The 27,633-nt window shown below is 37.2% G+C and overlaps 5 protein-coding genes across 5 annotated transcripts; 1 reads left to right on the forward strand and 4 right to left on the reverse strand.

Moving 5' to 3' along the window:
- The first annotated feature begins 3,514 nt into the window (after positions 1 to 3,514).
- On the forward strand, positions 3,515 to 5,225 carry LOC137713127 (uncharacterized). The gene is made up of 3 exons (XM_068452387.2): positions 3,515 to 3,749; positions 3,877 to 3,940; positions 4,075 to 5,225. Exons 1-3 carry the CDS (start codon positions 3,669 to 3,671, stop codon positions 4,953 to 4,955), a joined length of 1,026 nt encoding a protein of 341 aa, XP_068308488.2. The 5' UTR covers positions 3,515 to 3,668; the 3' UTR covers positions 4,956 to 5,225.
- Positions 5,226 to 6,592: 1,367 nt separating this feature from the next.
- LOC137713126 (protein EDS1L) lies at positions 6,593 to 9,666 on the reverse strand. Its single transcript, XM_068452386.2, has 3 exons — positions 9,132 to 9,666; positions 7,492 to 8,244; positions 6,593 to 7,411 (listed from the first exon to the last, which is right to left on the reverse strand). Exons 1-3 carry the CDS (start codon positions 9,498 to 9,500, stop codon positions 6,683 to 6,685), a joined length of 1,851 nt encoding a protein of 616 aa, XP_068308487.1. The 5' UTR covers positions 9,501 to 9,666; the 3' UTR covers positions 6,593 to 6,682.
- A 1,120-nt stretch (positions 9,667 to 10,786) lies between these two features.
- On the reverse strand, positions 10,787 to 14,103 carry LOC137712533 (protein EDS1L). The gene is made up of 3 exons (XM_068451613.2): positions 13,423 to 14,103; positions 11,919 to 12,671; positions 10,787 to 11,794 (listed from the first exon to the last, which is right to left on the reverse strand). The coding sequence occupies exons 1-3, from the start codon at positions 13,777 to 13,779 to the stop codon at positions 11,069 to 11,071; spliced, it is 1,836 nt and encodes a 611-aa protein (XP_068307714.2). The 5' UTR covers positions 13,780 to 14,103; the 3' UTR covers positions 10,787 to 11,068.
- A 2,457-nt stretch (positions 14,104 to 16,560) lies between these two features.
- On the reverse strand, positions 16,561 to 19,244 carry LOC137712372 (formin-like protein 4). The gene is made up of 2 exons (XM_068451461.2): positions 18,085 to 19,244; positions 16,561 to 17,951 (listed from the first exon to the last, which is right to left on the reverse strand). The coding sequence occupies exons 1-2, from the start codon at positions 18,924 to 18,926 to the stop codon at positions 16,625 to 16,627; spliced, it is 2,169 nt and encodes a 722-aa protein (XP_068307562.2). The 5' UTR covers positions 18,927 to 19,244; the 3' UTR covers positions 16,561 to 16,624.
- Positions 19,245 to 21,673: 2,429 nt separating this feature from the next.
- On the reverse strand, positions 21,674 to 24,081 carry LOC137712871 (two-component response regulator ARR5). The gene is made up of 5 exons (XM_068452049.2): positions 23,769 to 24,081; positions 23,598 to 23,674; positions 23,365 to 23,442; positions 23,174 to 23,244; positions 21,674 to 22,292 (listed from the first exon to the last, which is right to left on the reverse strand). The coding sequence occupies exons 1-5, from the start codon at positions 23,929 to 23,931 to the stop codon at positions 22,001 to 22,003; spliced, it is 681 nt and encodes a 226-aa protein (XP_068308150.1). The 5' UTR covers positions 23,932 to 24,081; the 3' UTR covers positions 21,674 to 22,000.
- Between the last annotated feature and the right edge of the window lie 3,552 nt (positions 24,082 to 27,633).

Genomic DNA, 27,633 nt, shown 5'->3' on the forward strand with positions numbered 1-27,633 from the left:
GTTTATGTACATCTGCCAATGAATTTTAGGACACATATTTTAATTCGTATATCTGAAATTCTGAATCATGATCAACTTTTAATAGCAACGATTATATTACATGATACGCTATATTATTTGACGAGAAAAATTCTCCTACTAGTATAAGTAAACTAAGGGTTGGCTCAGTTGGAAAGCTCCCTGCTTGTGTGTCATCCCACCAAAATTTGAGTCCTGCTGCTAGCAATCCTTGTTGGTGCATGATCTGTAAATTCCTACTTAAATTCATATCGGTGACATCTAACAGTTAGGCGCAACGTTAAGTCCTTCCAAATCGAGGTTGTGAGTATGCCCTTAGAGCACTTCCACCCCTTTCAAATCCTCGGGGATAGTCTATTATATTCAATTTAGAAGTGGATATGCACTTGGACAATTATTATTCACTAAAGCAGTTACTGTTCACTGCGAGATTGAATTACCTATAGCCCATGGGGCTTTTTACGGGTGAAATTGCTCTTTATGCGTCATCAAATCCACTGGGCATAGTAGTACAGTTCACATTGTACGTTATATTGGCTGCCATCGAAAGAACAATAAACTAATTTATAGTATGAAACACGTAGTATTCCATACCAACTACATAATATTTATTTATACCCTAATAAGTCAATTTTTTTTAATTAAATAAGCAATGCATGTCTTTTGTGATGGAAGAAGAGTTGTAGTATATATAATATATATTTGATAATTGGCTTTATGTTAATTATAGTTCTGTTCCAATCCAATCAAATATTTAGAAGAAAGTAGAAATTTGGTCTCACTCAAAAAGAAATATTATATTTTGATGATAAATATTAAATAAAGAGTTGAGTTTCACTAAGTATTTGATTAATTTGATGTCACCATATTTTATAAGTTATAACAACGTCGTGCATTGAGGTTAATTTCCATACAAAGCTTTTCGTCTGATTTCACCCCCCTTTTTTTTATAATTATTTTGAGCCTAATTTTTGCACTTCAAGTAGGCCCAATAGGTTCAATCTAGCCTACATTGCAGCCCATTGAGTAAACAGTAATGCGACTAAAATGAGAGGAAAATGTAAAAGGAGAAAACGAGTTACATTGCAGCTCATTAAGCAAATGGTAAGGGCTGGTTTGGTATTGCTGTGCTTTGAAAAAAAGTCGCTTCAACTGTACTGTGAGAATAAGCGGCTGTGAAATAAAGTAGCAGAGTGTTTCGTAAACTTTTTTGTAAAAGTACTTTTCGAAAGAAAAAAAACAGTATGATAGTGTTTGGTAAAGTTTTATGTAAAACAGTTGTAACTGTGTAAAATGACCAAAAATGTATAATACTAGATGTGCTATGACAATCCACGATGTCGTTCGCTAGCAACCTCTTCACCTTCGTCTTCCTTTCCCTCATCTTCTCATTCCGCATGGTCGTCGAAAATGGGACCCACCTCCTCACCTCCTTAGTCAACCCTGACCCTTCTCTCAAATCCTTCATCTCCTGCCTCGACCTCGCAGGCACCAGTAATACCAACCATCACTCTCCTAGATCTCCAGCCGAGTCCCCTTCTCCGATCTCTCTCCGTTGCCGACACCGCCCATTTCTTCACCTTACCCGCGTCAGAACCTTAGACGACGATTTCTTCTCCGGCGATGACGACGACGACGCTCGCTCCCTCTTCGGCCCCAATTGAAATTGTGCGCTTCAGCCTCACGTTCAAGGCTGAGAAATTCACCATTTATGATGACAGGGCTAGAGGCAGAGATGGCGACGGAGAAAGCAATGAAAGGGAGGAGAAAGGCAGCGATGAAGAAATGGACGATTAGGCCGTCAATTTGCAATTCTTGATCAACAAATTGGAGCTAGGGGTACATGGCAACGTTGTTCTTCCTCCTGAAAGTGTGAGGAATCAGGAGAAACTTTGAAAATAAGCCACTTTTTGAAGCTGCTTTTTGCAGCTTCCACTTTTTAGCTTCTTTTTTTTTTTTCATCTGAAACTTTGAAAAAAAGCTGGTTTAGGGTGTTTACCAAACACCAAAAACTCTCCCAGCTTTTTCTCATACCGGTTTTTTTTTTAAATCACCTTAACCTGTTTTTTTATTATTTTGAGCCTAATTTTTGCACTTCAAGTTGCCCCAATGGGTTCAATCTAGCCTACATTGCAGCCTATTAAGTAAACGGTAATGTGACTAAAATGAGAGGAAAATGCAAAAGGAGACAACGAGTTCCATTGCAACTCATTAAGCAAATGGTAAGTCTTATCACGAAAATACAACTAAAACGAAAGAGGAGTTGAGAAGGAGAAAACGAGTGTAGAATTACTTCTTTTTATTAGGAAGTTGGGTATCTGAAATACTCGATATGGTGTATTCCAAAGATGCAGTCAAATTGTGTAAAAGATAGTTGTCGAGTTGATTTGCATATGAATAATGTCGTTAATTTTCTTATGACGAAAAATGAGAATAATAGACAAAATTGTTCTCAATTTAATTATACAGCTTAGGCGTATTACAAATATAGGGTTTATAAAAGGTTAATTTCAATTTATTATTCTAAAGTTTTTTGGTTTTCAATATTTTATACATCAAGTTTATTTTGTCATAGTTTGGTACCTAAAGTCATAATTTTGGAATATTTTCATACATCTGTTAAGTTGTCAGTCAGAACTTTCGTTAACTGATGACGTGGCGTGCCATGTGGATAATGAATGGACGTCATGTGTTAATATCGACTCACGTGAATATATTTTTTTAAAACTAAATTAAAAAAAAAAAAAACTAATCGTTGAACTCAAATAAAGAACGAAACTGATTCCGAACTTAAAAAAAAAATTTTGACAAAATTTTCTCTAAATTGATTGAATCTGAATTAGTTGATATACCAACTTATTGCAAATTTCTATAGTTTCCATCGAAATCAATTGATGTCAATATGGATATGTACTATACATTAACATTTTCACAAATTTGCATACGTTAATATTTTCACAAATTTATATATCAAGATTTTTACTTATATCAATACTTTAAATACGGTGGATAATTACATGTATCTCAATTTGAATATAGCAAAGTAAAATTATTTATTAGAAATATCCTAGTGAATTAACAAACGGAAGTCTAACCATCGAACCGAAATAAAAAAAGAAAAACTAATGAAAAGGGCTTGAAAATTTTGAATTTTAATGATAAGGACAAAATAAATGGTAAAGTGAATAGTACAAGATTGACTTTTTAGTGTAAAAATATGATTTTTTGTTAAAATAAATTATACCGTGAGATTTTCGTTAAAACTTGCTGTAAAAAAACAATTGACGTACTGAAATTAAAATCTTGGTGACCCGAATCGTGCTCTTTTTTAGTTAAAAGTCACTTTACAAATATACCCTTTACTCACATAAGGTATCCCCTCAAAGAGAGCAGAAAGTCGTTGAACCTCACGGGGGATAAGCCCGAAAAATACAAAAAGTAAAGGGATATTTACGTAAATAAACTGCTATATAATAACTCGCCTTTCCGTTTTCCAGAAGCACAGAAAGGGGCGAGCGGAGCAGAGGAGTTTACGAATTGCCGTTATCCATTTCGGTTTTCTCTCTCTTAATCTCTCAAAGATTTTTACCAAATTTTAGGGTTTTTCTGCAAATCTTTGGAATTTTGAATCCATCCGTCGAGAAAGAACAATGGTTTCCGATTCGATCGCCAGAGCCTCCGACCATGCAGTCCCAAACAACGGCGGCAGGGATTTGGGGAAGAAGAAGAGGGTGAGATTTCAAATTTCAGTTTTTCCTTTCTTTCTTTTTTCTTCCGAGTTCTTGAGATTCTAGACGCGAAAGCTTGTTTTTTGATTGATCCTTTTCGATTTGATTGATTTATTTGGGGGTTTTTCAGGCCAGGTCTGCCAAATTGAAGCAGTGCAAGCTCGATGTTCGTCGGGAGCAATGGCTTTCTCAAGGTATGCATGCGATCTTACAATTTCTAAGTTTAATTTTCATTTGCAATTGGAGATGTCGTTAAATTTCGGAGATTTGTGGGTTTTCTATGGAAAGTTATTGTTTTTGGCATTTGATTGGATTTGGTGGCAATTAGGGGCTATGAAGAACAAGGATTGCAAGGAGGAACAGAACATCGTCGTTAAAGCAGGCAAAGAGCGGAATAACAACGGCTCATTTGGTAATCTGGAGATGAGGCCCAGAGGTGGACAGATTGATGGATCCATCCACCATCACCACCACCACCATGACAGCGATATGGAGTCGAACAGTCCGAACAGTTTGACAAGTAGTGTCTTGGGTAGCAACTATTCCGAGACTACCTTTACTAGCAGCAGCAGTAGTAGCAGCGGTGGCTGTTGCTCTGGAAATATCACAGAGGATGAGGAAGGTGGTGGCGATGATGGATGCTTGGACGATTGGGAAGCGGTGGCTGACGCCTTAGCTGCGGATGAGAAACCAAAAAGTCCATGTCCAGAATCGCCCCCAGAGCATGAACCAATTGCCCAAACGGTTTTTCCTCAGGAAACGACTATTGGGTCTGATCGGGTCGAGAATTCAAACCCTCCATACAGCACAGTTATCCCTAAAGCTTCAGGGAATGGCCATGCTTGGAGGCCTGACGATGCATTTCGGCCTCAGAGTCTGCCCAATTTGGCTAAGCAGCATAGCTTGCCGAATTCAAACCGGAAACATTACAGTTGTGGTGGTGTTCCTTGGGCCTATAACGGTGTTGTGCCTTCCTCATGTCCTATATGCTATGAAGATTTGGATTTCACAGACACGAGCTTTTTGCCTTGCTTGTGCGGATTCCGGCTCTGCCTTTTCTGCCACAATAGGATTATGGAGGAGGATGGTCGCTGTCCCGGCTGCAGGAAGCCATACGAGCATGAGCCTGTTGAGGCAGAGACAAGTGTGCATGGAGGAAGTCTCACATTTCGGCTGCCTCGTTCTTGTAGCATGATCACAAGGTCCTAAGGAGAGCTTCTGCTTTTCCTGAGATATGTATGCTGGTCTCTGGTTTTTTGTTTCATGTGTTTTGCGTGTTCTACAGTCTTAGTATTTGATTTCGCTAGTTAGATGTGGGTATAGGGTTTTGAGCGCCCGGAATTGACCTGCTTCTATTTTGAGTTGGTTCTTATCTGTATGGTGCATTTGCTGATGTAGAGAACTCAGTGACTCAGTGTTCTTATGTGAATAGATAAGGTGGTATAGAAATTCAATACATGATACCATTATACTCTGGTATGCTACTTCTTTTAGTTTTATTTTTGCCTAGATTTCCTCCTTATATATTTAATTGTCCCATTGATTGTCATGGTTTGATTTTGGTTTATTGACATTGCTAATTGATGATGTAGAAGGCATCCTTCCTGATCCTGGATGAGTTGTTCCTAATGGTTTAAACTCTATAGTTTAGTTGTACGTCTCTATGGCTGGATTTGGATTCAAACATGAGGTCTGTTTCATTAATCTCAGCTGTTAAATCATGGTAATGTAGAAATTTTGGATCTTCTTTGTGGTCCATTAATATCTTTGTTTTAACTTCTGAGAACAATGTTATACACCCACCTGTTTATACCATTAATGTAGGGGATATTAGTCTTCTAAGATTATGGTGTGTACAATTTTCATGTGGAACTTCATCTGGGTAAGATTCTGTACGTGGGCGTCAGTCGTTTAAGATTAACATGGATATTGGCAAACCTTAATCTACAGTTATTTGTGCTGGTTACATGTTTCATGTGAGAGAATAGGGTACAATGTCAAGAGGGAACCTAGGAGCTTCTCTTGCTTAGGATAGTGTTGGTACCATCGTCGAGGGCATTTTCCCCTGTCGAGGGCTATACACCTATTCAACTTTTATGTATGGATTCTAATGAGCTATGCAGCTTTTGATCATATTGCTGCTTTCCTCTTTATGAAATTTGCTTCATTTCTGTTTAGCTTGATAAGTTGGTTGTCTTTTAAGGCACGAAGGTATTATACAGTACTTATGATGCTTTAGATTTAGTTCTAGATATCTTTTATCCCTTTCGACAAAAACATAAAGAGGGTTATCTTTTTATCCCTCAAGAACCCGGAGATAATGACTCCGGTCACTTGGAAGTCATGGCTTTTCGTGTTCTGTCACGGTTTCACTTGTCTGTAATCTGTATGCATGGAGTCTGTGTTCTTTCTCAAGCAGCCTCAAATGTTTCACTAGCATCTTTCATACATGAATGGTTTGAACTTTGATACATCAAATTTTGCCTTCTACGCATAATGAAACTATTCATGTCTTGATATTTACTGTTACATTTTCGAAATCATATTCATATTTACTGTTATGTTGAAAACGCGTCGTGGCGAACTAATCTCATCTCTCTTGTGCATGTACAGTGGGGAAGCCATTTACAAATGGTCCCGACAGTCCAGCAAACTAATGTTATTTTGTGACCCTTCTGGTTGTCTTAGACATGTTATGTGTTCGGAGCATTTAATGTATTATCTGAAAGTGATTTGTAGCAAACTCATTCGAATTATGTTTTTCTATGATTAGTTCTTTTTAGTTTGATCTCGCGTACGTCGGACATAGCGAACTTGACCTCGAAAACGAACAAATCCACGAAAAATTCAGGTTGTAACTGGTAAATACAATGATTTTGCTGTTATTCTGCAAGGCTTACAGGAACAGGCAAACATGTTATTATCGGTCCCTACTGCTACGCTTGCACATTTCCTAAACCATACATGAGTCTCGAAATTGTTGCTGTTTTGAGGTCAGTGGGGAGCCTGCTCCACCACTTGTCGAAGGTGGACGACTTCAGCAACACATCCGTACCGATCAGCCCGTCCTGAATCCATTTTCCTACTTGCTCCTGAACTCTCAAAACCCTCTCCCTTTCCCCATACACCGCCGCGAAGTTTCCCGACAGCTTGTGCAACTCCTCCACATCTGCCCAGAAGCAGGACTCCCCGCATGAACCAGTTTGCAGTTTCTGTTCGTGCTCGAGCCATCTTTGCGTGCATTTGTATCGCTTTGGCCTGCCTTTCTTCATATAAGGTCCTGTGTCTTCGTCCTTGGAGTGCCTGTAGTAGTTGGCAACATCGAGAGGCTCGACAATGCGGCGAAACCTGGTTCCTAGATTTATCCACTCCTTCGTAGCCTCGAGTTCATCGGGAAGGTCGTATCTTTTGAGCATCTCAACGATCTCATCCCATATACCTGTTAGCTCAATCCTGCTCAAATTAGCCTTGAAATCTGTCTTGTCTTTATGAATTTTGAAGGCGTCGTAATATCCGACAGTGTGCTCGCATGAGGCTCGGTACTCCTCGATTACATTCAAATGTTTCCAGATCATCACCATTTTTGAACTTACCTTTTCCTGGTTTCTTCGTTTTTGCTTCTCGAATTCTCCCGCTGCGCGAAGGCATAATCTAGCCTTTTCGCTCTGCGATTTTAGACATCGTTAGAATGTATTATTTTGAAAAGAAGCAAATATAGTATCATTGAAACGAAAAGAGTACTTACCAAGCCAAGGTCATCAAAGAAACCATCTGAGGCTAAGGGGAGCGTTTCTAGGTTATCATCACAAGTCACACTCTGCATGTCCAAGCTGCCTTCAAGCTCATTCTCGTAGGCCAAATGCTCGTTTATGCATTTAAGCACGATCGTTGCCCATTCAGTTTCGCTGCTCCATTGACACGAGTAGAACAAGACTTGCAGCACAGCTTCAGGGTTTTTCATAAGAACCAATTTCCCGTTCCCAGTGCAAAAAATGTAAGTTCCGAAGGGTTTGTACGGGCTTAGCTCGACGAACTTTTTTACAGTTTCCAGTAATAGGTTGGTACTCCCCTGTAGTTTGGAGGCAGCATGAGTTGTAAGAGATGCTGCATTTCTCATCACATTTGTAAACAAATGGAAGGCCTCCATGGATGATCCAATCGATTCACTCGCGTGAGCGGGGGAATTTGGATCGAAGAAGGGGAGGATCCTCTCGAAATCATGTTGAATCGACGAGAGCGGAGCAAGCAAAATTCTAGGGACAATGTCATATCTCTTGACAAAATGTATTAAGTATTGAGACCAATTTTCTCTCCTGAGGGCATGGGAAATAATATGGTTACCAATAAGGGGAGATCCGAATGTCACACAGAAAAATGTTCCATTGCTTTGTTTGGGATAATTTTCCAAGCACCAGATTGTGGTCAGCACAGCAGTTGCTCCGCCGGTTGAGTGGCCGGTAAATACTATTCTCTTCCTTTCATTGATAGCCTCTTGCACCTGAGAGAATTAGGAATGAAAGACCATCTGAATTACTAATTAACATCCTGCAACACATTATATATGGGCCTACTAAAGCATAGCCAACAGGTGTAGGATTTTATTATACGGGCTGTGATATCTACACTTCTTTTTACTTCTTACATACCCTTCTAATTTTCAACCGTCAGATCGGATGAATTGAAAATGATCAAAGGACAGAAATCTACAAGAGGTGTGTGAGAAGTAAAAATGATGTGTGAATAGCACACTCCTATTATAAAACGTCTCAGTGTTATTAGGTTAGTAAACTACGAAAAAAGCTTGAAAACTGTACATTTTATACACTTAAATGGTTCATCGAGAGGAAAAATCCCTCTACCATTCACTTGTTTTGTTCTAGCTGATTCTTAATTGCATAAATGCTTTGGTGCCCTCCTCATATAAAGTCGGAAAGCTAATTTTCTAAAATATTGGATTTGAAGTGTTTTTCTTTAAGGCATAACGCTATTAAGTCCTTATAGATGAAAAATCCGCATTAGTTTTAGCACTTATATATTATTTTCATCGTGAATACACTCATTTGTATATTGTGTTTAATATAAAAATGTGGTTTTTCGTTAAAATGAACGATACTAGAAACTTTTCGTTAAAGTTCTCATAGATATTATGTATGTGGCAAAATCTACAATTAGCAACTATAGAAAATGAATATAAATGACGATCAAGCCAACATGTTTTCCCACTTTATGAAGGTTGGGAGAACGTTTATAGCATGCAACATTACTTTTGCTTTGCAAAAATACTGTTTTCGATTACATGTGATTTTTCAATAACAAAGAAGCAACATTTCTGTTGCGCTCGCCCTCAACTATAGTCTATAGCAAATGAATAAAAATAACAAATACCTTATTTTTAAGCTGGGAATTCTGCAATAAATGTTCAAACTTTTGCAGAAAGGCTTGGTTGAAACTTGCAATTGCAAAATCTTGGTGCTCATCAGGTCCTGCAGCTTCATCATAATAACCTATGCATTTCATGGAAGGAAAGAGTGAAAGTTGGATCTTTTTGTCCCCAAAAGCACTTTCTCCAGAAGCCCAACTCTCCACAGACCAAGATCCTGGGAAGCTGAAAACAACATCTGATGATCCTGCAGAAAATTTTTCGACACGAAACGGATCATCTGGGAATTTGTGTGCCTGGAAGGAAAGATAACAGCTTTTCTTGATAAGGTCCTCACTTATATTCAACATCTCTCCAAGCCTTTCACTACCCATTTTTCTGAATTATGGTATTTTGGTGTTTTTTCTTTGTTCTGGTTTTTTGATGATTTGATTTGGGTTTTGATTTGGGTCTTGCGGCTCGGAGATGGTGGGATGGATGAGGAAATTAAAAGGATACCATTGAAGCATTGACCAAAGACTTGGTCTAACAGGCGTATACAATAAATACTCTAATTTTGTGTTTTGAGTAAATTGTAACAATGGTCTCTTAATTTTAATTCAATTGAAGTAATGATCCCTCAATTTAAACTCAATTGTGGCAATGATTATTCCAACATAACTCATTTTGACAAAATTCTGACGAAGTTGACGAAAAGGATCATAGCTACACGTTTTAATGAGTTAAGGAACTTCAATTGTAGCAATGATCATTCCAACATAACTTATTTTGATAAAATTCTAATGAAGTTGACGAAAAAAACTATAACTACACATTTTGATCAGTTGATAGACTAATGGTAATGAATTTTTATTTAACGGACTATTACTTTAATTTGATTAAAATTGAAAAATTATTGCTAAAATTTAGTCTTTGTATTTTTAGTAAGAGTTCAAACAGTATTTTATGAATAACGTGGACGAGATATTGCAATCCAAGTTTCTATTGCCTGTAAACAATTATTGCTTGACGTGGTTGACGGCGCTTGACTTGCTGTACTTCACCTGTGAGTCAACCACAACTTCTAGGAACGATAGGTCTTGGCCTTCCACTTTGTTGTAATTTCATTCTTTCTTTATTTGCAGGAAATTATGTTTGCTCTGTCGATTTGGAAATTTACTGTGAAATTGAGCTACAAGGAATCTGTAGTAAGTCGCTGTTTTTGTTTTTAGTGTTGGTTTAGTGTTCTTTCCGTTCTATTTTTAATTTAAAAGTTGTTTCCGATTTAATTTGTGGAAAATGCATTGTAGTTAAGTAATCTGATTTCTACTTAAACTCGTAGATTATTGTGGTACTTTTTAAGTGTATAATTACGTCCATCCGTATCCACATAGAGATTTTTAATGTGCTGAAAACACGGTTCGTTACATCAAGTGTAATAATACAGTTAGTTGGAAATTTGAAAAGAAAAAATTCCAATCGATTGTATTATAATACTTGATATATTAGACCGTATTCCTGGCACACTGAAAAATTTCTACACATATACCGACCCATACAAACTCAACAAGTGTGATTCTGCGACCCTTCTGGTTGCCATAAAAAAATTATCAATGTTACTTGTAATGTAACATTCATTGCATATCTGGAACCGAAACTATCACAATGAGAACTGTAATGGTTGGACACAAATGAAAACTACACCAAAACAAAACACAGATACAACAAACACCAAATTATGGGAGTGGGTTCGAACTTTGTGCATAGTGGACTACAACAATGAGAACTGTAATGGTTGGACGATTACAAATGAAAACTACACCAAAGCAAAACACAAATAGTACAAACACACACCAAATTATGGGGAGCGGATTTGAACTTGGGTGCAGTGCGGAAGGTAGGCACATTGCCTTAGCCAACTCGGTTACGCCCTCATCCGTCCTCTTATTATCACTTCGTACTACTACACTAGCATATTTCCTGAACCATTCATGAGTCCCAAAATCGGGTTTGTTTTGAGGTCATCGGGGAGTCTGCTCCACCATTCCTGGAAGGTTGATGACTTCAACACATCCTCGCGGAGAACCCCGTCCTGAATCCATTGTCCTATTTGTCTCTGAAGTTTGATGACCCTCTCTTTCTCCTTGTTCACTGCCGGGAGGTCACCAGAAAGTTTGTGCAACTCCTCCAACTCTGCCCAAAAGCAGGACTCCCCCCGGGAACCTGCTGCCAGTTTTTCTTTGTGCTCGAGCCATCTTTGTGCGTATTTGTAACGCTTTGGCCTGCCTCTCTTCATATAGACTCCGGTGTCTTCGCCCTTTGCGTGTCTGTAGAAGTTAGCAATGTCAAGAGGCTCGACAAGGTGGCGAAATTCAGTTCCAAGCTTTACCCACTCTGGTATAGCCTCAAATTCATCAGGAAGATCATATTTTTTCAGCATTTCAGTAATCTCATCCCATATGGCTGCAAGCACAAGCCTTGTCACATTTGCTTCGAAATCAGTTTTGTGCTTTTGAAGCTTGAACGCGTCGTAGTATCCCACATTGTGCTCGTACAAGTCTCGGTAATCTTGCAGTTTTTTCATTTCTGTCTTCATTTCTTCCTTTTTAAAATCAAATTTGCCCTTGTTTCTTTGTTTTTGCTTCTCGAATACTCCCGCTGCACGAAGGCATTGTCTAGCTCTTGCACTCTGCAATGTTACAAGAAAAATATCTGAGCATGTTAAAGACCCAAACAATAAAACATAGGGCCCGTGTGATAACCCTTTCATTTTTATTTTCAAGTACAAATGGATATCGGGAAAGAGTACTTACCAGGCCAAGGTCATCAAAGATGCCATCTGAGGCTAAGGCAATCGTTTCTAAGTTATCGTCACAAGTAACACTCTGCATCTCCAAGCTGCCTTCAAGTTCATCTTTGTATCCCAAATGCTGGTTCAAGCATTTATTGGCGATTGTTTCCCATTCACTTTCGTTGCTTAATTGACAAGTAAAGAACAAGAGTTGCAACACAGCTTCAGGGTTTTTCAAGACAACCAGCTTTCCATTCCCGGTACAGAAAATATAAGTGCCGAAAGGTTTGTAAGGGCTTAGCTCAAGGAAATTCGCTACAGTTTCGAGTAATAGATTTGGACTCCCCATTAGTTTAGAGGCGGCACTGCTTGCAACAGATGATGCATTGCTCATCACATTTGCAAACAATTGCAAGGCCTCCGAGGATGATCCAATCGATTGACTCGCGTAGTTGGGGGAATTTGGATCGAAGAAGGGGATGATTTTCTCGAATTCTTGACGAATGGATGACAGGGGAGCAAGCAGAATTCGAGGGACAATGTCATACCTCATGACAAAATTTATGAAGTATTGAGACCAATTTTCCCTCCTAAGAGCATGAGAAATAAGGTGGTCACCAATAAGGGGAGATCCGAAAGTCACACAGAAGAATGATCCATTGTTTTCGTTCGGGAAATTTTCCAAGAGCCAGATTGTGGCAAGCGCAGCAATTGCGCCGCCGATAGAGTGGCCGGTAAGTATTATTCTCATCCCTTTATTGATAGCCTCTTGCACCTGACAAAATTAAGAGTAGATGAGAACACTTGAATTACAAAAGATTTGGCCTGCAACACATCATACATATATGCCTCAAACGTCACTGTAATATGCTCAACCTAAATCCAACCCGTTAATTTGTCTTGTCTAAATATATAAATTCAAACTCATTTGAATTTTTCATCAATTGAACACAAAAATAAAAGATACTACGAAATAATATCAAGTATAACATCGAGAACACGCCTTAAAATACCGTAAAAACTAATGCCGGACACATTACATAACAAAAATCCAATAATTTTCCAACAAAAAAAAAAAAAAAAAAAAGATATGAAAGCACATCACATGAAGATAACGCGTCGTTATTGTGTTTCGCAAATGAACACTGAACCTCACTTGTCCAACAAGACTTGACTCGAACACTTGATTTTTCATCTTCGAGCTTGTTTGGATATGGTTTTAAAATAACTAAAAGCGTTTTTAAAGGAAATATTTTTAGGTTCCAAAACATAGTTTCTGCAAGAAGCATCGCCTTTTTTGTAGGAAGCATTTTAAATGTTTTTCTAGAATTTACTTACATTTTTTTTAAAACATTTTTACCAAAAGTGTTTTTGGTCATTATGTGGTACATTATTTTTTTTCCATGTCTAGACAAACACACACAATTAGACTAGAATTGCCTACTCTGTAACACACCAACAAAATTCAAGAGCACCATAGCAATTCATGTGAAAGTCCAAAATTACATCAAATTCAAACAACACACCTTAGCTTTCAGCTGGGAATTCTCCAACACATGTTTAAATTTGTTAAGAAATGCTTGGTTGATAGTTGCAGTTGCCAAGTCTTTCTCTTCTGGCTTTCCAGCTGGGTCATAGTTCCCGACACTTCTCAAGGAAGGAAAGAGTTGGAGATCGGCTTTTGCTTCTCCGAAAGCACTTCCTCCAGAATAATAACTCTCCACAGACGAAGATCCTGCAGGAAAGCTGAAAACAACATCTGATGATCCAGATTTCTTCACAAGAAACAGATCACCTGGTGATTTCTGAGTATTCAAGGACAAGCTTTCCAGTATAAGCTCTTCACTGATTTGCAACATGTCTCCAAGCCTTTGAACAACCATTTTTCCGAATTTTGGTATTTTTCTGGTTTCAGATGCTCTTTGCTTTGGGCTTGCTTTAAAGAGAAGCGTTGAAGATGGTGGGGTGGATTCGAAATTACATAACTATCCTTGAAGGATTGACCAAGACTTTGAGGTTTAAATATGTCTACTTGTACTATATGTCAAGCACAATTTCCAGGAACCTGTCCTGAATGTGATTATTTTTTATTTGTAACTTTATATCATTTGGTTTAGGCTTCCTTGGAAAGATTCTGCAGGAAAGATTAGATTAATGCTTTATTTACTTTTGTTGCTGTATTGCAACTTGCAAGGTCCTTGCCTTCCATTTTCTTTGAATGTTCCCTTCTTTTGCCTTGTTTTCTTCTCTTGCGCTCCTCCAATTTTTCCTTGTCTTTTGATTTGTTCAATTTAAAACCTAGATAAATGGGGGAGAAAGAGACCGTTGTATTCGCTCATGGTCACTAAGACGTCAATAAACATGTAGTAAACAACGATGTATATGGGGATAATTTTGTCAATTTAGTCTCTCCAATGCCTTTTTTAATTAAATATTTTTTAACTTGCTCTGTTTGTACGTATCTATCCAGTATCATCCTATAGAGAAATTTTTCATTGTGACCGGAACATGAGTGGTACATCACATGTTTTTATAAAAGTGTTGGGAAATTCTATTTTTAAAGTTATTGACTTTTTTAATACATATATTATATCATTTATATAATGACACATGTTGTACCATTCCGTATTATTTACATTTAAAAATCTATCATTGCCATGGCTTTAGGCAGTTATTTTGTGATTTCAAGGCCCTTGCCGTCCACTTTCCTCGAAGGTTGTGTTACTATTGACTCTTGGGGAATGTCACTTTTTGCTTGCAGATGTGAAATTTCTGTGAAATTGAGCAAGAGAGGACAGAAGACTTCTGGTTTAATTTTCTTATAGTCGGTAGGTGACTAGGAAATATATCGGGAAATCGACGTATCGATTGGAGTTTACTATCGTTGTACCGTCCAACTATTACAATTTTTTATTAGAAGTTTGTAAATGGCTTTTTTTATGCGTATTTTAGAGATTTTAATAGTTTTTTTTTTTTTTAATACAAACTTCAAAGAATTTTAATAAACTTTATAACTCTATATGGATTTTCGTGAATTTATATGAATTTCTATTATTAATTTGTAAGATTTCTTTTATGAATTTCTTAAAATTTGAAACAATTGAAAATCACACGCAATGACATCATGTCATTTTTTAATGGAATCCTACAATTGGAATTAAAACTCCCTCATCACAACGCACGCAGAAGCACTCATGTCTCGCAAAGGAGAGCAACAGTAGAATATTATTTCAAGAGCCTTTCAGTAAATTGATATAAGGCAATAAACTCCAACTAATGGAATGAGGGATCTTGCATGTTCTTATAAATAATTGAGCTACTCTTTATATTATCAATTAGATTCTTGGTGGAGCTGTGACTTTCTCCAATTACTTTATTTGGAGGTTAGGACAAATTATTGGGTTGAGAGAGGATGTAAGCTTCTGAATTTTTATGTCTTTCATAAACAGATTTGTTAGTTGGTCCTGAGCTCGATTTGCCCTTCCTTACTGTGTGTGTATATAATATCGTTTGTAATGTTTTGTGAACCTCAAAATCAATTGTAACATTTTCATTCAAATTTACTTCCTTCGTTATTGAAATCCAAAATATTTGAGACATGTAGATAAAGATGGTAGATTCTAGCAAGTAATTTTAGGTTGAGAGAGAGAAGGAAGAGCAATGGCTTAGCAATGACTGGATTTCCCAGAGAACATGGTAGAGAGGTGGGCGTGGTGAGAGAGAACTAGAGAAGCTTGAAAAGAAATTCTAGGGGTGGAGATGAGATTCTTTATGCCCAGTTTGGTATTGCTTTTTTTCACCAAAAATTGTTTCACTTAAAGTTAAACAGTAACAAAGTGTTTGTTAAAAATACAATATATTGCTTATTTTAAAAGTAATGACCTCCAGATAGCAGCTTTTAAAAGCAGTATGTAAGTTGCTTTTAAAAGTTACTTTAATAAAAAGCGGAGTTGAACTTTAAAAATATCTTCAATTCTAGTAATAATCTCATTTATTTTAAACAATGACGTCATTTATCCTTCTAAACACTGCTTTTACACAGTTTTTCATACTCACAACACTTTTGGAAATATAGTTTATCAAACACTCAATTGCTTTATTTTCCAGCTGATTATTCTTAAAGCACAACAAAAACAATTTATTAAAAAAACACAGCAATCCCAAACTGGCCTTAAGTCTTTATTATGCAAAATATTCGCTCTTAAATTTTACAAAATCTCCTACTTATTGAAATTCAGACATTTTGAATACCTATAATTTTTATAGACTCTTTAAAAGGATTTTTATAATCCTAATTGACTACACTTATATTTGGATGCATTCTTTTAAATCCTGTTAAATACTACTTTGACTACACCATGATTTTAAAGTTCTTTAAAATGATCTTTTAGCCACTTAGTAATACGGTTTAATGATATTCCTCTTCACTTGTAAGTAAGAGGTCTTAGGTTCAATTCTCACTAAAGGTGAATTTGAACCACATTATTGTAAACTCATTATGAGACTTAACTCACTTTCCCACCCCTCTTAGGGTATATAACATCATTTATTATAAAAAATAAAAAATTACTTTAAAATCTTAACTGACTACACCAAAGTTTTTTAAGATTCTTTCAAATCATAATTTGACTACCCTCCCTCCTAAACATGGTTAGCTGAGAAAATGCAGGAAAAGGTAAAAAATGCATAGAAATTTAATAATTCTAGCAAAACTATATTACATCAGCTTCAGAATTCATCTTCTGATTCACTGGAAGATGTCCATGACACATCTGAAACAAAATGTGAGTGAAAGTTCATCAACCTCATTGATGTTATGCTTGAAAGTGACAGTGGCGGTGACGATGATCCTACCACTTTCGTAGAACTCTTATTCTGTAGTTTACTTGAAATTTCTGCACAAACAAGAGTAACCATGTCTAGAAAATCTTTCACAATAACAAACAGCTGAAATGGTGCAGCTCCTTTGTCTCTCGAAGCTCCTGCTTGGTAGTACTCGGTTGTTTTCCTCACAAGCTCCATAACCCTAGTTTGCTCTTCTCTCACCACCGTGAGCTCCGCCTCACATTCCTCCAAAAACCCCTTCATTTCTCTTGCAAACCCTCCTCTCTCAGCATTGCCACTCTTTGCCAAAAGCTTCTTGATTTCGCTGACACGGTTGCTTAGAGCAGAGCACATGTGGATGAAGCTGTCATACTCTGTGGTTGCTGCTTTCTTCACATTGGATAGTTCAGTGCTCAATCCTTCTAGCTTTGACAATCCTTGGATTAAGTACTCTTTTCTTCGCTCTTCAGTGGTTAGATTATCCGAATTCAGTGTACTAGTTTGGCTTCTTTGACTAGTGTTTCTTCCAAAGTTGCGGTTTTGATTTATCACGAAACATCTCCCCTCGGATTGAGCTACTTGTTCAACCACAAAGTGAAGTAGAGTAGTCTTTCCATCAGTACTTTTGATATCGGATAGCTTTAGAAGAGCACTTAGGTTGAAGCCTTGTGCATTGCCTCTTGCAGTTCCAGCATTCATTCTATTGCCAGCTTTGAGAATTGCCTCGAGAAGCTTTAGGAAGAGCCCGCGAGTTCTTAGCTCCTTGCACCCAAGTTCAAGTGTTTGCAAGGACTCCTTGAGGTGAAGGACTTCAAGATCATAGTTTGCTCTGAAGAGCATCGCATTGAAACGCGTGAATGCCGAAGGAACAGCCTTCAAAATGTGGTAGAGGAAAGATTCACCAAGTGCTAGTTTACTAGGGTTTCCATTGAATTGGAGGATTTTTGCTTCTTCCTCTTTGGTTGGAGAAATTTTGGTGAGCTTTTCTAGTGTATCAGCACCAAGTCCTTGTCCATCAAGCAGGGCAGTAACGATTTCTTTTTGAGAGATTGCGAGAGATCTTAGCACGATTGCGGTGTTCTGAGACTTTTTAGGATCTAGGATGAAAATTTGAGATGTTGGTGCAGAGTTAGGTTTGCTTGAAGCTGAAGGCATGTGGTTGTTTCTCTCAGAGGATTGGTTTTTAATTTTGGAATATCCAAAGAGATTTTCCATAAGCTCATCATCAAATCTGCATAAAACATTCGAACTTGTCTAAGTTATGATCATGTGACATGAAACAAAAAGTAAGATGATATGCTCGTTTAATAACCATTTCAGTTTTTCGGTTTAAGTATAATGTAATAAGAGTGAGACTTGATTACCTGAATGATCCATCATTGATTTGATCCCAAACCATTGAATGATCAGCGGCAGCCATAACCTTATCCCAGTGCAGCGGCTTCAGCTTCGTTTGCCCGCCACCGGTTGCTTTTAAACCCTCCTCCCCTGTTGAGGTCTCTGCCCTGCTCTTGTAGCTTGCTCTGCCTCTAGGTGCAGGCGGCGGTTTTAGTGACAAACCCAAACCACCTGCCTTAGGAAGCGGCGGAGGTGGTAGAGGATTCTTTTTTACCATAACCGGTGGCGGAGGCGGTGGTGGTGGAGGAGGAGGAGGTGGAGGTGGAGGTGGAGGTGGTGGTGGGGGCGGCGGCGGCGCAGATTTATCGTTTGCCGGTTGGGGTGTTTGTCGAGGCAGTGATTCTAGAGCATGCTTTTCCAACACTTCTGGTGAAATTTTTCTAAGTAGAGGTCTTGGAGGATGTAGAGAAAATGGTTTTTTTACCAACTGATCATGATTGATTAAATCAGACGGCTTAGAATCCACCCTATTTTCTTCTTCTTCATCATCATCATCTTCAAAACTAGGGTTAAACATAATCTTTGGAAAATTTGTATGAGCATGTCCAGCCTCTAATTTCCTCAAGTATATAACATCCACACCATTCTCGTCAACAATTAATCCCTTCACATTCCCACCACATTGCCTCAACTCCTCGCGATTCATCGCCACTTCTTCGCGGCGAAAACTCCCATTTTCCTTGCCTTTTGTGTTGCGGCGAGCAGCGAGGAGTCTGTAGACGAAGAACAAGATTCCGGCAATAACTAGAGTAGCTACAGCTGTTGCTGCAATAGTCTCGGCAAGTATTGTTCCTTTGGACTGTGGCATTGCTAGGGTTACACACCTGAGAGACCACTAGAGAATAATCCGGAAAACTACTTCCTAGAAAAGCAGTTGGATAACTAGTGCTTTTGGAAAAAGGAGGACCAAAAGAACAGGTTTTTTTGTTGGGTTTTTTTTGGATGATGAGTAACTTCAGTTCATTTGTTTCGGTGCTGGTTGTTGACAGTTTCAATGAAGGTAGTTGTTTGCCTTGTTGATGTTGTTTTAATGAAATTACTGGAATAACCTTGATGGGGCAGTGCAGCTACAAGTTCAAAGGGAAGAGGTTGGATTGTAGCCATGGAGGTTTGTGTCATTTTGTAAGGGGGGGGGGGGGGGGGGGGGGTGGCGCTAGTGAGCAATTGGCAGATGGTGGGCGGAGGTTTTTGTTAGCCGTCCTTGAATTTGCAGTGTTGTAGATTACGCCAAATGCAGGAAATTGGAGATGTTGGTGGGATTCTTAATTCCATGTATGGAATATGGGTGGATATTAATTTTGGATTCATAGCAGAATTCCAAATTCCAGCTGGTGAATTAAAAGTTCGTTGACATCATAAACGGAAATATACACAAATAGAATGAGTTTCGAATTTTTAGTGAAAATAGAATCCGATGAACACTAAAGGGTCAAAAGATGGGCACTGAATTACGGTAGTTTATTGTTGGTTAAGTGTTCTTCATGTTCTATTTTGATGAAAGTTTTGTATCAGATTTTATTTTGTGACAAGACGTCTGTAGTTGTAGGTCAAGTAGTTAAGAGCATTTATCTATGCACTTAAGGTCTTTTGTTTTTGTTTCGTCTTCATTGTTTAGTAGGATGTGCATGGCGATGGTGATAGAATAATGTATAACCATCTTTGCCTCCATCTCCACGTATATTATATTCTATTAGCATTGTTTGGTTGTTAAATTATAATAAAAAAGAAAATATTGAAATGTGCTTAATTATTCGTTATTAACAAAGTTAAACGAGCCTGCAATATGCCATAGGGCTTCAGCAAAGCTCACCACAGTTGTATGGAATTAGTGCTGCAATCGAAGTACATGGATTGCATTTTTAGTTTTTGAAATATTGATCATTCGTAATAAAAGATATACTAAAATTACGCACATAAACGACTGTAAATTGTTGATGTAGAGTTCGTCTCACGACGCATCACCAACGAGCTAACATGCTCAAAACGCATCCTTGGTCTACACTCACAACGGATCAATGGTCCACCAAACGCGGAGCAAGAATTTATATAGGAACGGGCTGATATTTTCCCTTGTTATGAGAGACTGAAGTGTAATTTGGTTTATGATGGGCTAAAATGCAGTAGGGTACTCTTCCCTGGCGGTCCACAATTACCTATACACGTGACCCATTTTGCAACAATGTCTCAGGGCGGATCCACCATTGGGCAAGGTGGGTCGGCTGAACCCTTCAAAGTTTTAAAGTTTTCAACGGGAGAGTCGGGTGCTGTTTTTTGAAACTATCAGATGCTTTTAAAAAGCTGGCCTTTAATTGTTCGACGAATTGTCTTTATGGGTATTGAGCAAGGTAGCTACTAAAGTTGTTCTCTAATTGTTCGACGAATTGTCTTTATGGGTACTGAGCAAGGTAGCTACTAACCTCATGAATTTGTATGCGTTGCTATATTTTGATAGGCTCACTTGGCATATGTTGGCATCTATGGCATGCTCGTCCAAAATCTATTGCCATTAGTCAATATGCGCTTAGTGCAGTTGACATCTGTCGACAAACGTGCTGTATGACTTGACAAATGACCTCAAAACCTACCTTGATGAAATACCAATTTACATGCTATTCCATCCCAATAATTTTTCTTAGGCCCGGTATTGTCTCATTGTCACTTGCAAATGCTTGGATGACCGGTGCTAACATACTCTCTAACAAATGCTTAACCTCATGGTCAAAAAGGATTAAGCCTTCATAGACATGGAAAGCTACTGAACCATGTCTGGTTCAGACGATATGACCCTTTGTGGTCCCGCAAAAACGAAAGAAGGAAAGCATTGGAGAAGCCTCATGAAAGGAATCTCATATATTGATTGGGTCCCTTGTAACCAGTGAGGCTAATGATTCAAAGGTTCTACATCTCTCCTTGCTCGTCTTTAAAGCCAAAAAAACAGTTTGCTGGATTTCCCTTAAAGATCGTACATTCACACGTTTACCTCAAATCTTTCCATCGTGGCCCCATTGACAAAACATTTGGCATCAAATTAGGGTTTTCAGAAGCAACATGCATAAACACATCACGTGAAATTATTCCATTATTCCAACACCAAAGGGTAAAAATTGACACCAAATCGGATACTGAATCATTTGAATGACTGTACACCATCAGTTGGTCTAGCGCCATGTTCCCATTTAGTTGTAGAATATCGTTTGATTGACGGATAGAAGAACGGTACATATAGTGAATTTGATATTAAGCTATTAGATAATTTAACGGCACCTAGTCTTTATTTAGTTGTAGAATAACATTTGTATTTGCACGGCTAGAACCATATACTGAGTTTGATATTAAAGTTTTCAGATAGTCAATTTATTGGCATTCAGGTTTAATTGAGTTGTAGAATATTGTTGAACTCATACGTAAGGACCACACACGCGCGCGCGCACACACACACACATACATATACACACGTAATGAGTTCAACATTAGGTTAAATCGGTGATAAAATTATCTTTGTAAATATTATCTTTCGTAGAAAAAGAAAATCATTTGCGTGGTTGGCAAGAAAAATACAACAAAGGAATAAAGATCATTGAGACAACACAATATTCCCCTCAAATGTCTGGGATTTTCACTGATTGTTTTTAGATTTCCGTCTGCAAAATCAACTAAAAAAGTAGGAAGCAAAAGGACTTTTTAATACAAGACTTTCATATATGTCTGCTCTTTCCCCCCTTCTTTTTCCTGGTCCAAGTGAAATTTTGATGCTGGAATTTACATATGGCAGTGGAAGAAAATTCACGCACATTGGCAACAGGAATTTCTCTGTTCTGCAAAATGGGGGGCGCTGTGTGTCAAAATGTGGAATTACAATAACCCTAATGGCTGACATAACGATCAATCCATCGTGTGCAATCTCGGTCTCTTTGACGAACATCGTGGCAATGACGATGATGGTGACAAAGGTGGTAGCTGAGACGATGCTAGATTGCAAGCGAACGGTTGCGAAAGTTGTGGTAAAGAGGAGGGAGATGATGATGCATTGTAGTCAACTGAAAATGTTCTTTTGTGAATCTTTTTCTCTTCGGTTTCTTTTCTTTCTCCTGCCAGCATGAAGTTTTTTAAACGGTTCACGTCGGAAAGCTTCACCGGCTTCACTATATATTCCTCAGCTCCTTCCTCTAAACATCTGTAAAACAAATTTGTAAGAGATTGATCAGTCAAAGAACATAGGTAACAGACATTAAGCACCAAAAAGAAAGATGATAACTCATGATCGTCTCGAAACTTAGTTTAGTGAGAGACTTTCCGGCACCTATAGGACTGTGGCGTCCAAAAACCATGATACAATGTCACGTAAAAAAGTTAAAACACATTCGGCGTATGATGGACCTTAAGCTAACACTATCTTATAGAATAAGACATCATGCCCATGAAAACTGTACGCGGCAGATTTTGCCCGTTAGACTCCATGAAGGGGCAATGAAATGGGGGCCATAAACATGGGGGAATTTATTAAATGATTAATACCTGGAAAACATAATAATAATTGTTATTTTTAATATAATTGAACCAACCATGTTAGGTCATTATTTTATAAGATTTGGTTGATCCCCAAAAGATTCACCACTAAAACTGGTGCCTAACATATTTTTCATAATTTCGAAAAAACACCAATATTTTCCTATAATTTAAAATTTTGGTCCATTTTTAAAGAAATTTTAGGTCTGCAGATCATGAAGATCAGAATACAGAATAATACACACTGATCAGACAAAAAGATAAAAACAAAATGATCCGGCAAACTAATTAAATGTTGATTTAGATCAATAAGAATCCCCTAAATCCAATATCGTAAATCGAAATCGTAAATTAATAGATAATCATGCAAAAACGACAGATTATATGAATTACTCACAATTATAATCTTTGTGTGATTGCTCGATCGTTATGTATAATTGTTTTAATTACCAAATTTCATAGGATTATATAGCTAATTAACAATTATAATCTTTCTGGCTTATGATTAAAAAACAAATCAAGTAACAGTAAAACATAAAACAGACATACCTATCAATACGAGTAAGGATGTTTTCCGATGACATGATCACCACCGGAACTTCTCGAAAAGCCGATGATTCCTGTTCATATGCAGATCAAAAAATTAATCTCCAAGTAACAGCCATGATAAACTCAGAATCCAATTGTAAATATTCTATTTTACTCCTTAATCATGATTAAAACAAGATTAAAGGGCTAACCTTGATTTTCTTTAGCAGTTCATATCCTGTCATCCCTGGCATTGAGTAGTCCGTTATGATCAAATTCACCTTCATGTTCTGCAACCACAAAAAAAAAAAGGTACATAAACGTAAGAAAACCGCCATAAAACCAAAACAAGACGTTTCATTTTCCGTTTGGCAGCTGAGAAAATGTCATATTTTTCCTTCATTTTCTCGGAAACCAAACTGATTCAAGGCAGAAGTTTTCTTACATCAAATCCAACCGAGCTCTTCTCTCCATCCAAGCCCAGATACTCCAGAGCTCTCGTCCCACTGTCAACGGCCGTCACTGCAAAAGAAAATTCAAATCGTTCATAAACCAACCAATCAAAAAACAACATTTCTCAGAAAAAATAAAAAACCAATCCGGGGTGTATGCGTACCTTTGCAGGATGATATCTTTAGCAGGCGTTCAATGACCTTCCGGTCCACGTGGCTGTCATCCACAGCAAGAACATGCAGCTCGCCGGAACCCATCTGCGAATCACCGGAAAGATCAAAACTTTCGGTCAGATTCCGCCTGAGAATCTCGCCTGCCGTCGCCATTGAGCTTAAGAGGGCGTCAGGTGAAAAGGCTCAGCGTGGAAAGCGTAAAAGGAACCAGAGGAGAAGAAGAATAAAGTGTTTGAAGAGTTTGTTGTGGCGTTAAGAGGAAGGTGAGTGATATATTATAGTGGGGAGAGGCGTACGAAATGGGAAATAGAAAGAGGTGGGTGGGTGTTGCTTTAAATGGGCAAAAGGCTAAAGCTGAGATTCTGAGGATCCGATATATCTCTGAGATTTTCTTTTCTCTTTGCAAATCTAGCTGAGAGGATTACTTGTCTATTGTCCTGTCAATCCTTGTGTTGGTATGTATTTACTCGAGTTTAATAGGTGAAGTTTTCTGAGTGTTACTAATATGCGTTGTTATTAATTGATATGTTATAATACGAATAAAAATAGTAATCTATTTTTCTACCAAGTTTATATGTAAATCAATACTATTTCATTGGTATATTTACTCGAGTTTAACAAGCGAAATTTTGTAATGTAACTGTGTGTTGTTATTAATCAAAGTATTATAACAAGAGTAAAGGTGGTGATCTATTTTTCTAACAAGGACGAATCCAAACCAATGCTACTTATAGGAGATTGGATTTGAATTTTAGTGCAAAAAATAATAAGCATATTGACCTGACCAACTGGTATATACTATATTTTGTACATCATGGTTGAAGTGTCATGAATTTAGGTAATTGTGTTAGTAAAATTACTAATAGAGTGTCCAAATCCGGGTTTGCTTAAGTTGGTGCTCCACTTTCTTCACTCAACTTTGAATCTCTACATGTGTAATTTAAATGAATTATTATATCATTTATGAAAAAGTAAAAACAAATATAAAGAATAAAGTTTAACTCTTACTTATTGTAGTGCGCAATTTTTTTGGTGTTACTGTTTGTAAAGAAATAGTGTAAGTACTCTAATCTCAACATGACACTACTCACGTGAGTGCAATAACATGTAACCTTTACACTAGGCTTGAATTTGTGCGTATGACCTCACAAATGTTGATTCGAGTATCAGACCTAAGATTTTATCTTATCCTATCGATGTAGAATCCTGACTTATATACAAAACCAACTAATCTAACTTAAAATCAGCATATAAACGTAAGTAACCAATGAAATGAAATATCGTAAATTACTTGTGAAAATGGTCACCGTCACAGAAAATGTATAAGGTTCGCTTTGATTTGTAAAATCTATATTGAGATTTGTGGGGTTACAGTAGAAAGGTGGTGTCTTTTTGACTTGGTTGCATGCAGCTCCAACTAATGCAGTTTCTCGATTTCAGATTTAATGATTTCTGTTCCAATCCATTGTGCTGAATCCAATGGTCAAAACCTAGCTAAAATGTGGATCATATGGATGAACACCCATGGACCCATGACCCATCCATGCCTAGTGACAACAGACAATAAACATTGTGATTATTTGAATTTGACTTCAAGCCCTTGTTTTGTAACTTTGAAAATTCAAAACTGGTTAGTCCACAATAATTCGTAGCGTCGTTTAGTAGTATTTAATTTCACTTATAGGTAAAAGGTTTTATCTTTAAGTCTCGTCAAAGATGAATCTGAACTAAAATATTATGGCTAACCCATTGCAAGGTTTAACATACTCTCTTTATCCTTAGTGTAGATAATATCGAATGTATATAGAAAAATCAGTTGAACCATGACAAATCTTTCAATAGTATATTTGTTCCATATTTTTCCATAATTTTTTTATTAAATATTGGAAATACAATGTTTAAGATGAATAGAGAGGATTTTAGATAAGTAAAATTTCTAAACTACGGATCTAATTTTTTACGAAATTACTTGATTTGGATTATGATCAAACTGTTCTAACGAAGTTTTATCACGTGGAAGAGTTGAAAAATGTGTTAGGAATAAAAAAGTTGAACTGTATAGCATCTTTCTATATCTTTTGGTTGGGGTTGGAGGGGCATTTGACTGATTTATGAGCCATGTCATATCTACTCAACATCTTGGGGAGATGATTCATAGTTAAATGACAGATTTGGGTTAGCTGTGATCTAACCATGGTCTCCTACATATGGCCAATTAATTAAAATTAGCATGGAAGGTCTTGGAAATATTGGATTAGATGGATATGGCTCTGCAGTTCTTCGTAAATTTAGGAAGAGGATCCTTTCCGGATTTGCCTAATAGGCATTCTATGAATTTTCACATCATAGTTGTTTATCATACATCGTATGTTCAGTTTTCGTCAGGTACTATTTGTGTTTAATTTTAAATAAAAAAAGTTAAATAATTTATGACCTCATTATGTACAGTGAATGATTAAAATGTGAGGATCGTTAAAATCCCCACAATTAGAATCCGGAATCCAAATTCATAAATTTGCCAATAAATAAGATATTCATCCATTAAAATATTGAATTAAGCACCTGGTTTTTCGAGGAGGATCCCATTGTATGTTGTTTATTTTTTAGTCATATATTTTCTCCTTTTTAATTATTGAAAGTTTGAACTTTTCCCTTTTTTGGATCTCCCAGTACGAAATCTACGGATTGAAAAATTTGAACCATAAAGCGAGGGAGAGAGAGATTTAGACTCTTTGTTTATATGAGGTGGGCCAAAAAATAGGCTAAGAGGACTGTAAGATTTAAAATAAGTGATTATGATTTCTTGTTTCGTCGACTCTGAGATTGAATAAGATCTCGATTCAACTTTTACCACTAATGCTGCACTATGTGAAAAATGAGTTTGGTATGGTGGTAGTGCATAAAAATACTTGGTCAGAAAATAAGGCATAGTTTACTTGGACTCAAACAGCTCCCAAGTTCATTGGTGCTTGCAAAGGATATACACTTGGAAAGTGGGCTATTAACTAATACAGTAAACTGGAGTACTGGTTTTTAAATTATGAGTTAATTGTAGTTTTAATTTCTGAACTAAAAATTTATTAAAATTAGTACTTGAACTTGACAAAATGTGAAATATCGGTCATCGGAGGCAAAAGACGTGAGGACTTACATTAAAATTCAGCACATGACACATGGGATTAAAAGAGACATACGCACAACTCTTCGATTTACTACTTGAAAGGGGGTCACGTTCATTTCATGTGAAGTTGGAAATTCTCAAGGAGATTAATAAAAATGACCCATACTTCACATTACGTCAATTTTATTTTAATTTTAATGAATTTTTAATTGCGCAAATAAACCTACAATTTGATCATTGTTCAAGGATCAATGCTTAAATTTACTCTATTAAAATTTACGAGACGACTATGGTGTAATCATATTACAAAAAATTATCAAATGCGAGATAAATCCAGCAATTGAATTGAATATTGTAAGTAAATCCAACAATACTAAAAACTGCAAATTTTATCATTTTTATGAGGTTAGGCAAATAGTCAGATAAACATAAACCACTTGACTAGTTTACATTGTGTCGATCGATCAACCAATCACTGAAAATGAAAAATCCCAAATCCCATGAGATCCTTATTCTCAAGAGAAGTAAAAGACAAGAAAGAAAGTTGTATCCACATGATTAGGATACCTCTGGAATTGATCTTATTGTAAAGTCATGAAGGATGAATCAATTCAAATTGTTCATCATCATAATTTCAGTCTGCTAAATCTGAAGGCCTCCGATCTCCCACTCAAAAGCTTCCACCTCTTTATCCAATTTTGACCAATATCTTAAATTACATTTTTGAAAGGCCC

This window comes from Pyrus communis, chromosome 14 (assembly GCF_041283825.1).
Source record: "Pyrus communis isolate YQ-2024b chromosome 14, ASM4128382v1, whole genome shotgun sequence".
In the NCBI taxonomy this organism is placed as follows: Eukaryota; Viridiplantae; Streptophyta; class Magnoliopsida; order Rosales; family Rosaceae; genus Pyrus; species Pyrus communis.

Excerpts from the sequence above, each read along its gene's own strand:
- LOC137713127 (XM_068452387.2), top strand. The coding sequence starts at position 3,669 with ATGGTTTCCGATTCGATCGCCAGAGCCTCCGACCATGCAGTCCCAAAC. Across the intron at positions 3,750-3,876 it reads ATTTGGGGAAGAAGAAGAGG|GCCAGGTCTGCCAAATTGAA; the intron begins GTGAGATTTCAA and ends GGGGTTTTTCAG. Across the intron at positions 3,941-4,074 it reads GGAGCAATGGCTTTCTCAAG|GGGCTATGAAGAACAAGGAT; the intron begins GTATGCATGCGA and ends GGTGGCAATTAG.
- LOC137713126 (XM_068452386.2), bottom strand. The coding sequence starts at position 9,500 with ATGGGTAGTGAAAGGCTTGGAGAGATGTTGAATATAAGTGAGGACCTT. Across the intron at positions 8,245-9,131 it reads ATTCCCAGCTTAAAAATAAG|GTGCAAGAGGCTATCAATGA; the intron begins GTATTTGTTATT and ends TAATTCTCTCAG. Across the intron at positions 7,412-7,491 it reads TCTTTGATGACCTTGGCTTG|AGCGAAAAGGCTAGATTATG; the intron begins GTAAGTACTCTT and ends CTAAAATCGCAG.
- LOC137712533 (XM_068451613.2), bottom strand. The coding sequence starts at position 13,779 with ATGGTTGTTCAAAGGCTTGGAGACATGTTGCAAATCAGTGAAGAGCTT. Across the intron at positions 12,672-13,422 it reads ATTCCCAGCTGAAAGCTAAG|GTGCAAGAGGCTATCAATAA; the intron begins GTGTGTTGTTTG and ends TAATTTTGTCAG. Across the intron at positions 11,795-11,918 it reads TCTTTGATGACCTTGGCCTG|AGTGCAAGAGCTAGACAATG; the intron begins GTAAGTACTCTT and ends GTAACATTGCAG.
- LOC137712372 (XM_068451461.2), bottom strand. The coding sequence starts at position 18,926 with ATGCCACAGTCCAAAGGAACAATACTTGCCGAGACTATTGCAGCAACA. Across the intron at positions 17,952-18,084 it reads ATCAATGATGGATCATTCAG|ATTTGATGATGAGCTTATGG; the intron begins GTAATCAAGTCT and ends TGTTTTATGCAG.
- LOC137712871 (XM_068452049.2), bottom strand. The coding sequence starts at position 23,931 with ATGGCGACGGCAGGCGAGATTCTCAGGCGGAATCTGACCGAAAGTTTT. Across the intron at positions 23,675-23,768 it reads AAAGATATCATCCTGCAAAG|TGACGGCCGTTGACAGTGGG; the intron begins GTACGCATACAC and ends TTTCTTTTGCAG. Across the intron at positions 23,245-23,364 it reads AACTGCTAAAGAAAATCAAG|GAATCATCGGCTTTTCGAGA; the intron begins GTTAGCCCTTTA and ends GCATATGAACAG.